General features: G+C 50.2%; 2 protein-coding genes across 2 annotated transcripts in view; both read right to left on the bottom strand.

Moving 5' to 3' along the window:
• Window positions 1–1,489, bottom strand: part of LOC149372133 (sushi, von Willebrand factor type A, EGF and pentraxin domain-containing protein 1-like) — a 35,051-nt gene extending 33,562 nt beyond the window's left edge. The window contains exon 1 of the mRNA XM_089585826.1: window positions 1,355–1,489. Coding sequence (XP_089441952.1) covers window positions 1,355–1,421 — 67 coding nt within the window. The 5' untranslated portion in view covers window positions 1,422–1,489. The remainder of the gene's footprint in view (window positions 1–1,354) is intronic.
• A 2,304-nt stretch (window positions 1,490–3,793) lies between these two features.
• The window catches only part of LOC149372134 (uncharacterized), a 36,068-nt gene continuing 26,277 nt past the window's right edge, over window positions 3,794–13,584 (bottom strand). The window contains exons 10-12 of the mRNA XM_089581713.1: window positions 11,213–11,334; window positions 10,877–11,064; window positions 3,794–4,008 (exon numbers count right to left, since the gene is read on the bottom strand). Of these exons, the coding sequence (XP_089437839.1) occupies window positions 3,794–4,008; window positions 10,877–11,064; window positions 11,213–11,334 (525 nt within the window). The remainder of the gene's footprint in view (window positions 4,009–10,876; window positions 11,065–11,212; window positions 11,335–13,584) is intronic.

Raw genomic sequence — 13,584 nt, forward strand, 5'->3', positions numbered from 1 at the left:
GTCTGCCACCTCACTGCCTCTGACTCCTATGTGAGAGGGCACACATTGGAAATATAGAGTAAAGCCTATGTTGTGCAGATTCTCTACCAAGCCTAGATAGCTTATAGACAAGATGTCAGTAGGGAACCCGCGCTCTAACCCCTGAAGGGCAGATTTAGAATCAATTAAGATGACAACAGGTTGAGCCGGACAAGGCCCTAACTTCGGTAAAGCCGCCTCAATAGCAACAGTTTCGACCGTTGTGGGGGATACGACAGCAGAAATGCATACAGGCCACTTACATGCCATAGAAGGAATGTAAAAAGCCGCTGCGCTAGCTTGTTTAGCCTTATCCACAGAACCATCCGCGAAAATTTGAAGATGGCGGTCATACTCTTTTGGAAATGTTCAAGTACGACCGAACGCGTTGCTGCCAAACGAGAGCTGCGCTTTGCGCTTACATGGTGAATTGTGACCTTGAAGTCGAGGGTCGGAAAAGACCAGGGTGGTTTCAACCGTTTCCTTTTCCTTGGAACATTAAGGCCTAAAGAACTAAGAGTAGTAAGTGCCATGTAGGCTGTCAACTCATATCTCTTGCAGAGCCGCTGGAGAAGGGATTGCCCAGCTACCGTCTCTGCTAGGCGGCCAAGATGCAGTAGAAGTCTCTGTGAAGCGACAAGATTAAGAGGTTTTGATAGTGAGTCCGGTGTCAGACTCCGGTGACTCCGACAATATAATAGGTGAAACTGGAAGAAGAAAACACGCAGGCAAAAATTTGCGTGTCTATAGTCCTTTAAAGGGCAAATGCAGAGGCTTTAGAATCGACCAGATGAAAGAAGCTGAATGTGTGACACTTGTAGGTAAAGCATGCCAAGTCTTTTCGGGCTAGCATTTGAAATGGAGTTGTAATCACCGATTAAAATCCCTACTGCCTTCTGTATTCATTCAATGGATCCAAAATACCGCTTATTCATTCCAAACGCACCATGGGAAGCGAATAAAGGCTGAATACAAAATTCTTCACACAGTGCACCCTCTTTGTTACGAAGTCAGTGAGAGGAGGAATATTTTTTGTATATAAATGCTGTTCCAATATCTGTTAGGCCTCAGAACTTGGGGAACAGTTTCTGGAAGTATGCTGTAGGAGCACTGTTTGATGAGCACTGATTAATCCCATAATGTGTTATTCTTACTAAATACAGCTTTAATGACGAAAATTTACCAGATTCTGCTTTATAAGCTGAACCGAATTCGCGAAAAGACGCCGTTAAGCAGAGCGCCCAGTACTTCGCAAAACTTGATTATCTCGGCGAGCCCCACGGTAACAGTAAAACATATGAAAAGACCCCGAAGTGAAGTTGAAGGTATAACTTACCGCAAAGCAGCGAAGTCAGCAGTATCAGCCATCCCGCGAACATTTTAGTAGCTGGCTCGGGCTTCATCACTCAGGCTTTTGCATCTAGCACTGCACGCAGGTCAGCGCCGGTGGCTTTGACTGTGTTTACTTGCAGCTTGGCCGCACGCTTAAAGTTTTTTAACGAGAAGTGGACGCAAACCGTGGAACCAAGCCGTTCATTCGACGCTCGTTATCGGGACGGCTGACGGCTCCAGTGTCGCTTATCGCCGCTGGTCCTTGCTTCTCCCGAGTTCCGTCTTGAGGACGAAGAAATGTCGCGCCCGGCTCAACTTGTCGACGCAGGCTTGCTAATTAAACTTTATTCACAACTGTGCCCTCGCTTAAGTTACAAACGGCAACTTTCAAGATGATGTGCGCCATAGTTTCACTACAAAAGGAGTCCCTCTTACTGAAATAAAAGAAAGTTATTGTCAGAAATAAAAAAAAGAAAATCTCTCTTCGCCTTCGGGCTAGCTTGGCTGCCTCCAGCCACAACGTTAGAAGCCCAGCAAATGTTCCTCATGCGTGTGAAGCAAACATTACAACTCCACACGTCAAAACTAAACACTTAATAAAAAAAAGCTGAACGTAGGGTTCCTTATAAAGTATATATATGTTGTGTTATCAAACCAACTTTGCTTATTTGTACACAGAGAAAGTGGCAATGCCAAAATTCCGGCTCCGCAGGTCGCAATTATCTGTAGTATTCGAAAAAGCTTATATCAACTACCCCCCCCCCCCCCCTCCCCTCCTCTGCCTTCACACACTGCATGTTACGTCTTTCTTTTCCTTCAAATTATGATTTTTTTTCGGGCTTTAACACTTCTTCAAAGGAAGCAGAACAGTATTCGAAAATTCAAATTAGGCTGTTGCTAGACAGAGTGCATAATGGCATTGCCGTAAGTTCCGCAACACGTAAGAGGTTACCGGGCGCTGACAATAGTCTAGAATTAAGCCCCAACTCCAACGACACTTCCTGGGCGTACGCGCTCAGCGTCGGCGCTCTTGGCGCCGCGCAACGACAGGCGCTGGCAGCAGTACGCATCTCCATGGTACTAGGCGCTGGCTAGCGCTGCCGCACGCTGCTCGCGCTTGTGCTCACGCTGCAGTGTGGTTGCCAGACCTGTCGGCCACTTCTTCGGTCCCGGCGCCACTTTTCTTTGTCTCCGTCGCCGCTTGATATATCCGGCGAAATTTGTCTCGTAGCGATTTCCACCGCTTTTGGGCTAGAGCGGAACCCTCTGCACGATTGAAACACAAGCGTTTTCGAGCACATTTCACTCAATCAGCACTCGTCACAAGCAAGATATCGGCTTACCTGTGCTTGGCAGGCTTGGCAGAATCTCCGCTGCCACTTCAAGCCACAATGCTTCCTTTATTAGCTTATTTTTATGGCTTTTGTGGCTCGCCTGCCAGAGCGACGGCCGCCTTTCTACTGCGGCGATCAGACTTTCATTTATTATTTTATTTTGCGACATGGCGCGAACAGCCTCGACACCAAGAAAAAATGTAGACAGCAAATTTTGAAAAGCGCGCGAAAAGCCGCACCGGATGTCCCGAGAACCGCGTCCTTCCATTGGTGTATGTCTGCCGGAGGTACGCCCATGAGAGACGTGACGATGAGCAGCTTCCGGCGCCCGCGCTAGCGCTGGCGCAGATATCTAGCAGTGACAGATATCGGCGCCTCGCCGAGGTTCGCTGGCGTCTCCTGCAGTGCGCATGCGCAGACCGGTTCTAGCGTACGCCAAGAGCGCCGACGCTGAGCGCGTACGCCCAGGAAGGGCCCTTGGAGTTGGGGCTTTACACCAGAAAACACCGAGAGGAAGTCAAAAACTGAAAAAAAAAACAATGGTTTCAAATTGTATTGTTCCACATTGAATTTAGCACCAAAAGATCTTTCTTTCTTTCTTTCTTTCTTTCTTTCTTTCTTTCTTTCTTTCTTTCTTTCTTTCTTTCTTTCTTTCTTTCTTTCTTTCTTTCTTTCTTTCTTTCTTTCTTTCGTCGTTTAGTTAATAATGTAGTTTAGAAAATTCCCTTGGCCTTTAGCACTGCCCTACGTAGGGCGAACCTGACCGTGCCTGAATGAGAGGATAACGGAACACTCTAATAATGTTTCCAGGACGGCAAAGACGAACCTCGGAGTTCACTGCTCGAAATGTCCCCTCCCCGTTCCTGTGAGCCCTTGTTTCATGAGTGCACACGGCCCCTGTTGAGTACATAAGAAAATAACAGGATCAAAGTATGATGGGCTCATTCGGGTTCCCAGTAGAAGGTCGCGTACTTCGTAATGGTCTAAAAGGAAGACTCAGGGAAGAAAAAAAATATTTATTTACCCATGGGAAAAAGAGTCAATGTTGAGAAGTTCTTCATGTCTAAAAGTAAACAAACAACAAAAAGACGTGAAATACGTCTTGACTCTCAGCCTGGCTTAGTCCAGAACCGTCGCACCGGTTGAGCAGCCGGGCACTCGTCTTTCTCGACGCATCTTCCGTTGTGCCAGACTTTGTCCGCGGGGCAGAAGCAGCCTGGCTGGCAGGGCGCCAAGTCGTCGGATTCTCCCTTGGGAGATGAGCACCCAGGTGCGTTCGCGGGGCCGCACGTCCTGAATTCCATCCCCGACGGGCAGGGCATCTCTGCGCACGTGGTGAAGATTAGAGATCGAGGGTTTCAGTAGTAAAGCGCATAGGTTCTGCAGTGTCGGCAGCCAGTTCCATACTGGAACGCAGAAGCTAAAGTAAGCGGTTTAGGTATTTCTGTCATTTTCTGTCAGTAACAACACAGTTACTCAGATCATCATCAGCAGCAGCATCATAATTTGTTAAAACGTTAAGGACCTTTTACAGGGTATTAGATAAGGGGGGGGTGACGAACATTGGAACACAAAGCCAAAGAAGCTGAAACAAAAAATATAAAAATCCAGGAAAACAGCTTATATATACAATGAGTACAATAAACACAATATCAATACAGTCAATACTGCACGATCAAATGAATATCCAGTTAAAACAGTCAAAGCAGATCAGCCTTGTGCCGCCAAAAGCTCACAGAAAGGAAGAAAATGACGCGGAGGGTGCTTCAAAAATGGCGAACACGCTTGAAGCATGCAATGAAGTCCAATTTTTTTGGACATCATATATAATTTTTGAGGCAACTGTGAAGTACTGTAAGATATTGTTATGGCAATATTGATGGGAATGGTCTCATGTTACGATGAATAGCAAAACAATGGCTGCCGATTTAGCACTGCTAAGCAAGAAATATAGGGCGAATTAAAGCACAGTTTTTTGCAGACGGACACCACCACCATGTATTTGAAAGCGGGATGATGGTGTCCACTGACCCAGGCAGCGAGTTATGCTCGTCTTCAACTGTTTCATTGCCAGTGTCCATTTAACCAATCTACGCCACTGACCTATGCTCCAATTCCTCGTCTCTGCAGCAATGTTGACTCCAACGCGTATTCCTCTAATACCGTGTTTCTGCCACAGCTTTGTTCATGCCAGAGCATGCAGCGCACATCTCTCTGTCGCTACCGTCACATAGCTTCAAGAGCGAATGTTAGTTTAATAGTAGTACCAGTTGATGAAGAAGACGACAGTGCGTTAGCATTAATGTTACATCCTGACTGTGGCGGCCGGTGTGATTCAGTACCATCTTCACCCTGTGTGCACCCCCTCTCCACTCGCCGGAACCAATCCAGCAATCGCAGTGTACCATGCCACCCTTCCCAGCCCTCGACTCTGATTGGCAAGCGTGCTTTCACCCTCGCCACCTGTCACCTACCACCGACTCGCTCACCCTCTCCATTTTTTTCACTGCACTTTCAATTCCTTCTAATTCCTTCTAATTATTTCTAGTGAAAGCCTGTGAGGGCTTAAGACTGATGAGGTCTGAAGTCTCCTCAGCATTGTTGCCTGTGTTCTACTCAGTTGCTTAATCGAGGGAGGATAGATTCTTCTGTTTTTCTTTTTAAAGCTGCGTGATTTTTCACGGTTTGAGCTTGCCGGGTCAAATTTAAAACGTCGGCGACTCAGTTTCACCCGGTTGATCAGACCTTGGGCCATTCTGTCCGCTGCTACATTTCCTTTGTTTTCGCCATGTGCCGGAACCGAAAGAATCTTGATCTGCTCTAGTACTTCCGCTGTTGCTATTATTCCAGTCGCTGTTTTCCCGACTAGGCCTTTACTGTAATTTAATACGGCTCTTTTAGGGTCGCTCAATATGATCCAGGAGGAGGGATTTACCACCGCCAGGGCTATGTCTGCTTCTTTGTATTGCACTTACATTTATGATTCTACGGTTGTCGGTAACTACGCTTCCTATATATTGGTTATGGGTTTGCCTGGCGGCATCCACATAATGAACTACAGAGTTTCCCCTCAAAGCCGCCACAATCGCGGGTGCGTGGGCTTGGTTCGAGTATTCGCTTATACAGTGGGGCCACCGAGCGAAAATAAATGAAAGCGCTTCAGCGCTGGCTTGAACGAACTTTTTGTTTCTGCAGTTATTGATGGGAATGGCGAGTGCATTACCAGTCATCACTTTTTAATTCAGAAAAACTGTGAACATAAAGAAAGATGTCAAACCTAACTGTCGTGTCCGGTCGCTGTGTTGAATGCAGCGAAAGACGCACACGGTACTTTTAGACTTCGTTTATTTAAAGCCGATGAGGGTGCGACCAGCGTCGACCGAGGCAGGAGCCGAACTGGCCGCCCGAAGAAAGGAGGGAGCCGAGAAGCGTCCACGGGAGGGAGTGGCTTCCCAGAACAGGAGGAGGGTGCGGGGGCGCACCGTGGGGGGGCATCCGGCGACAGCGTGCAACGAGGGGCAAGCGGTCGTTAGGAGGAGGATGCGAACTGTCGTTAGGAGGGGAATGCGAGTGGTCGTTAGGAGGGGGCGCACACACACAAAAGCAATAAGGGGACACAACACTTCCTTCCCCCTTAGAAAGTTGCCTGGTATCGTGCAGGGGGTCGGCGCTCACGCGTGGAGGCGCGCTGGCTTTGTGCGCTCGGGGGAGAAACACTTGTAGGCTGGCTGTTGTTCGCTGTGTCTCCTAGGTCTGTCCTGGGCGAAGTCTCTTCTTCCGGGAAGAGGTGCCAGGCTATGTGGGAAGATGGTGCACGTGTTCTCTCCGCTGGCGGACAGCTCTCAGACGGCGTCGTAAATCTACGCAGCTGGTTGAGATGTCGGCGTGCTACTGTGCCATGTATGTTGACGAGCCAAGAGCGCAGGCCTATGCGTCTGACAATTGTAGCTTCCTCCCAGCGTGGCTTTTTCAGAAACTGTCGGGCGAGGACGCGCTGCCCCTCATTAAGCGTGCCGCAGCGCGGAATTGCTTTTTCTTCCCGGAACGTCTTTGCCTTTGGCTCGGGGAGGATGGCTGTGAGCTGGGTTCGCATTTCACGCTCGAACATCATTTTCGAGGGGGTCTCGCCTGTTGTGCTCTGAACCGTCGTGTGCTGCTTGAAGAGAAAGCGCGCAAGGCGGCGCTGCAGCGAGCCTGTCTGATCTCTTTCAAGGGCGCGTTTTAGCTCGGCTACGTAGCGCTCGGCTTGTCCGTTTGTCGCTGGGTGGTAGGGGGCCGATGTAACTGATGAGATCCCGTTGTCGCGATAAAACTTGAGGATCTCCGCAGACACAAACGGTGTTCCGTTGTCCGACACTACCTTGCGCGGCAGGCCGAACGTTGCAAATAGTGATCGGAGGTTGTCAATGACTGCTGCCGAAGTCGTCTGTCCCATTTGCCTTATCTCAAGCCACTTTGTGTAGGCATCTACGACCACAAGGAAAGTGCAGCCCTCAATTGGTCCTGCAAAATCAATGTGCAGTGTGTGCCATGGTGTGTCTGGCTTTTCCCATTCTGGGACAGGAGCTTTCGGCGGGGCGCTCCGGCTGCTCTGGCAAGGCTTGCATTCTCGCACCACTGTTTCGATGTCGTTGTCAATGCCAGGCCACCACATGTAGCTTCTGGCACACTTTTTCATTTGCAACGATGCCCCGATGTCCGGCGTGGATGAGAGACATAGCTTGTGCGCGTAGTTCTCTCGGCATCACAACTCGGGACCCAAATATGATGCAGCCGCGATGGGTGCTCAACTCTGTAGCTCGCCTGCGGTAAGCGTCGAAGTTGTCCCCTTTGAGTTTATGCACGTTGCCTTGTTGAACAGCTGTGTAAACTAGCCGGAGAGCTGCGCACTTCTGCGTAGATGCTGCAACTGTGCCTGCTGTAAGCGGAGGTTCTGGCAGTGCTTCGAACATCAGAACGTCTCCTGGTGGAAATGGTTCGTCAACAGTTGCGTCTAGTGGCAGACGGCTTAGCGCATCGGCGTTTTGATGTTTACTCCCATTGCGGTAGACCAGAGCGTAGTCGTACGCTGAGAGTTTGATGGAATGCTGCGTCGGCTCGATGACACCTTGCTGCTCCAGTTTGTCCAACTCTTTTTCAACTGAATCTCGGAGAGCAAACGGCACCGGCCTGGCCTTCAGAAATTTGGGTTGCGCGTTGTCCAACAACTCCAGTGTGACCGGGGGCCCTTCGTTTCCTGGAATCTCTTCCGAGAATACTCTTTCGTATTTCTCTTGCAGTTGCTCAACCATGTTCTGGCTCGGCGTCTGGTGTATGCCGCATATCATCACGCCTAGTGGAGAAAACCAGTTTCTCCCTAGAAGGCTTGATCCTGTGCCCTTCACAACAAGCAGAGGTAGCGTATGGGTCTGGCCGTTGTAGTTAACCTGCACGTTGGCAGAGCCCAATAGTGGCAGATTCTGTCCTGACCACGTTCGCAGGTGCGTGTCGTCTTGTTGCAGGGCGGGTGCGTCAGATGGCCATGAAGTTCGGAACGTGTCCTCACTGATCAGAGTACAGGCTGCGCCGGAGTCCACCTCGAACTTAATCAGCTGGTGATGTACGCTTACTTCTGTAAAAATCTTCGGTCGCGTGCCGAGATTCATGGTGTTCAGGTCGTACAACACAGATGGTGTTGCTGATGTTGTTCCATGGAGATCAGATAGCGGCGTATTCTCTGAGGCGTTGACGCTGTGATTAGGCTGGGAAGGTGACTTTATCTTGGCAAGTCTCCGTTTCGTAATGCATGCTCTTTCGATATGCCCTCGCTTGTGGCAAAAATTACACGTGGCTGACTGGAATCGACATCCCTGGGGGTTGTGTTGGTCGTCACACCGCCAGCAGCGTTGTGCCTTTTTGACCGATTTAACAACAACAGAAGGCTTGCGCACCTGGTTGCTTGTCTGGTGTACCGGCTCGGTGTTCCGGCGAATCCCTCTCTGCTGGTGACCGGCGCTCTCCGCTCGAACGGCGATGTCGTAAGCTTTGCTGAATGTGAGGTCCTTCTCAGCGAACAGGCGCTGCTGCAGTGACTCGTCACTCAGTCCGCACACAAATCTGTCGCGTAACATCACGTCCAAGGGAAGCATGGTGGTGTTAGCAGAAGAAGCTGCGTCTCCCTCCTGCCCGGTAGCTGTTGTCGACAGCGTTCCAAAATTGCAGTCGGCAGCGAGCTTCTTGAGCGCGGCTACGTAGGCGCTCACAGTTTCTCCTCCCAGTTGATCTCGTCGTTGGAAGCGAGCCCGGCTGTAGACCTCGGATGGCCTTGGGTCGTAGTGCTTTTGCAGCGCTTTTACGATGTCGTCGTAAGACACTGCCGCTGGTGTGCTTGGCTGAATAAGGGCGCAGACAGTATCGTAGGTCTGCTCCCCGCACAGCGTCAGCAGGTTGGCCCTCTTCAAGGCTGGGTCTGTGATGTTGTTAGCTTCAAAGTAGAACTGAAGGCGTCCAACCCACGATGACCACGATGAGCCGTTGAACTCTGGTATCTGATTGGGAAACCCTCGCGTAGCCATGGCTTGTCAATAGCGTTGCGTAGCGCGGGTCGAATCCACTTTCTCGTCGCCACTGTCGTGTCCGGTCGCTGTGTTGAATGCAGCGAAAGACGCACACGGTACTTTTAGACTTCGTTTATTTAAAGCCGATGAGGGTGCGACCAGCGTCGACCGAGGCAGGAGCCGAACTGGCCGCCCGAAGAAAGGAGGGAGCCGAGAAGCGTCCACGGGAGGGAGTGGCTTCCCAGAACAGGAGGAGGGTGCGGGGGCGCACCGTGGGGGGGCATCCGGCGACAGCGTGCAACGAGGGGCAAGCGGTCGTTAGGAGGAGGATGCGAACTGTCGTTAGGAGGGGAATGCGAGTGGTCGTTAGGAGGGGGCGCACACACACAAAAGCAATAAGGGGACACAACACTAACCAAAAGCTGCAGAAGTACCTTTACAGGTGTCGTTGCTATGACGCCAATGTGCAGCGCGTATTGTTAGGCCCAACATCCTTATAACAAGGGCTAGTATAGCCACTTATAACTTGATCTATGGGAAAGAGTATGCGAATTACAAGCAAATGCTGCTATTCAGAGAGAGATTGGCGTCGAAGTGCAGCGGTGACAGTGTATTTGATCGGAAGCGGACGGGCCGCGCGTCCCCACGTTGTCAAAGAAACCCATAACGTACCCGCAGCGTGCGCACGGTATTAGGGACATTTAGAACAGGGTGGTGACCCTATCGGTGAGAAACACGGGGTAGTAGGGGGGGTGGGGGGGGGGGGGGGGGGTGCGCAGCACAGTAACCGGAGGGAGAGGAGTTATTGTCCTGCGCCTACGCATTGGCGCCCCGCTATTTTCCTATGCCCTTGACCGATAACGTCACCCTATTCTAAACGTCTTTGTAGTCCTATATTTAGTATGAACGCGAGACACGGTTAGAAACGTACCGTTGAGCGCATAAGCATTCGTTAACCGCTGGTAAACGTGCGTATTCATACTGTCAGCTTACCTGTAAAACCTTCGCAGCGAACAGTACAAGCACAATAAGCGCGAAAGGGAACAGTTAGCCCGTAATCAATGATTGCTTTGATTTTTGTTCCAACGTCGAAGTTGACTAAGTACTAAGAGAGCATTCTTTTCGAGGAAGACTGTTTACAAAAAAGGAATGTTGATTTTCACTCTTTCTTTCGTTAGTTTATGCGGTTTAATGTCCCAAAGCGATATGAGGGGTGCCGTAGTGAAGGGCTAAATTTAGACCGCCTGTGGTTCTTTAACGTGCATTGACAACGCAGAGCACACGGGCTTCTAGAATTTTGCCTCCATCCAAAGCGAACGCCGCGGCTGGAATCGAACAATGCAGAAAGTTGGGCGAGCTGGTAATACATGTTGAACTTAGCAAAGCGCAATTCTTCTTCTTGCTTCTTCTTCTTCTTCTTCTTCTTGTCCCTGTCTTTTAATTGCGCTTTGCTAAGTTCAACATGGAATCGAACCCGCGTATTTCGGGTCAGCAGCCGAGCACCATAACTACTGAGGCACAGCGGCGGCTACTATTTCTTTAGAAGCAGTCGCTAGCTGCTTGGCAACAGAACGAGTTATAAGCAGAATCGACGCGCACTTTCCGTCAAGGCAATACATGGGCAAAAGCACGCCAGGACAGAACGATGGAACTCACCACATGATTTTCCGGGCAGCTCGTGGAATGTGATGTTGAACTGCTCGCAGGCCAGCTTGAAGGCCGCGAATGAGTCGCAGTGGCAGTAGCCGCTACCGCGGCAGGAACAAACCTGCTCGACGCAGCTATCGAAGAAACTCAGCCCATGCTTGAGGTACTCCCAGCAGGGCCTGAATGTCGGGTTTCTCCTTTTGCAAAACCAGAGAAAGGAAGACGGCACAGGTTAAGATCATCACAACCGTGAAGTGTTCGCAGAAAATAGGAGGAGGTGAAAGAAAGCCGGTGTTAGACTCCGCTGGCCCTTTGAACAACCAGTCGGCCTTCCTGTACTATTACCAGATAAATCTGCACGTCCCTATTGCATTCTTGGCAACGGAATGAGGCAGGATGTTGCACGAGGCTACGATTCTCCCAAGCTTCTGTTCTCTACGTTGCAGTCTCCAGCTTGCAAGGAACTCCTGCGAACGAAATGTCAAAAGTTCGAGCACACGATACGTGCACTTTGGCTTTCTCGCTACAACCAAAAGTTCTGAACCCGCGACTTTCAGGGCGAAAAGCTCTACTCCTCTTATGCTGAGCCTGAAGGTAAACTGGCTCTTAGATTTGAACTCTAACGGGGGGCGCGCTGCAGTGGCTATGATGTCATGCCTGCCATGTGAAGCGCCGACGCCACAGCGGCGCGCTTGGCAGTCACCTACGCCGCTGCGCCTACCGCGGCTCTGGATGCTCGCTCTTGCTAGGGGGCCGCGATGCGCGCGCCCTCACCGAAGGAGGGCGCTTGCATCCCGGCCCCCTAGCTTTCGCACTTTTGTCACGTGACGCATCACGTGATTTGCTCTCGCTAATATAATTTCAGTGCTTGCTGCCATGTTTATCCTGGCTCAGCTGAGTTGAGCCACAGCCATTGTTTTTGCATTGTGTCATTAGTTCGAAGCGAAACCTACTGAAAACACTTTCCACAAGGCATTCCAGAAGGTGCTTCACTAAGACTTTAAGAGATTTACAAAAAAAAAAGGCTTTATGAGTTAGCAGGGCGCTCTTGGCATAGTTTTCTGAGCGGCGTAGTACGGCCGAATCCAGCTAAGACGTGCCAGCTAGCAGGAAGGGCCGCCGCGGTGGCTAAGCGGTTATGGTGCTCGGCTGCTAACCCGAAAGACGCGGGTTCGATCCCGGCCGCGGCGGCTAGAATTTCTTTGGAGGAGAAATTCTAGAGGCCCGTGTACTGTGCGTTGTCAGTGCACGTTAAAGAACCCCAGGTGGTCGCAATTTCCGGAGCCCTCCACTACGGCGTCTCTCATAGCCTTAGTTGCTTTGGGACGTTAAACCCCATAAACCAAACCAAACCAAGCTAGCAGGAAGGTTAACTAATATTGAATAGTCAACTTCTTAACTATTACTCCTAGGCTCCTTAATTATTTAAAAGGCGTGTAGCCCACTGCAAGCAATGCCCATATCAGTTTTTAGAATTTCGAAAACGCGGCTATCCCCGGCGCTGTGGCCCAACAAATTTTCCTTATTTCGACGAGTTACGTGCACTGGAGAGGTTGCTTTGCCTGCAAGCTTCTCGAAAGCTCATGCATTTTGGCGAGATGTTACCGAAATTTGGTGGGTCACAGCGCCGGGGGCAACCGTGTTTTCGAAATTCTAAAAATTGATATGGATACTACTTACGATAGGCTACACGCTTATCAGTAATTAAGGAGCCTAACGGTAATAACTGAAAAGTGAACTATTCAATAATGGTTAACAAGCCTGCTGTTAGCCCGTCTTAGCTCAATTCTGATGTACGGCACCACTGACAATGCTATGCAGAAAAAGCTCACTTCTAAATGAGAAAGCCTTAAAAAAAAAAAACAGCTGCGGTTCAACTACTGCTGATCCTGGTTAGAGAGCGAAAGCTATGGTGCGTCGGGGAAACTATACGCGGCTTGGGTCTGTAATGTTGAGTGCGTTCCGGACACTGGATATGCAGCGCTCCCACCCTGCCGCCCTGGCAGGTGGCAATTATTGGTTGATCGCGAGAGTTTGCTCACCCAATGCACGCTGCGGCCTATTGCTGCAGTGCCATGTCTGCCGAAACGTTGTCAGCGCTAACGCATGCAGCCCACATCTCTCTCTCTCTCACCACCCGACCTACCTCAGTGCGCGATTCTGGCGTCCGCTGACGCCCGAAGGCGTTTCAGGTAAGCCGGCTGCTAATTTTTAAAAATCGGGCTTTTGAGGTAACGAGAACCATGAGGGGGTTCCCGCACAGCTTCCGCCCTCAGCGTTCGATGATGTTCCACGTCACACTCGAGGTAATACAGGGCGTACTACGTCCGCCGCGATGGACGAGTCTAGCGATAGCGAACACTCTCATGGTTCGGTTACACGCGAACATAAATACCCCGGAAACCAGAAGATTGAACAACCGTCGCCGTAGCTCGTTTGGTAGCGCTCCGGAGGCGAAATTCTGAGGTCGTGGGTTCGGATTCCACCAGCAGTATGGTTGTTTTTTCTTATGCTATATAATTAATTGTCTTTAAGCGATAGAACTGTAGGTATTACTCTCGCATTGATCAACAGCACAAATATGCACCTTAGTTTCGGTGGCTGTCGGCTTCCTTCACATGTCTGTCAAACGAGCCCCTAATTTTTCCATCTCTTGACTGCTATATAGCTTAACGAGGGTCTCGCTTCTGGCAGTCTTGATGACACAGGTAGCGTAA

This window comes from Amblyomma mixtum, chromosome 1, assembly GCF_055824585.1.
Source record: "Amblyomma mixtum isolate Tamu chromosome 1, ASM5582458v1, whole genome shotgun sequence".
Classification (NCBI taxonomy): Eukaryota; Metazoa; Arthropoda; class Arachnida; order Ixodida; family Ixodidae; genus Amblyomma; species Amblyomma mixtum.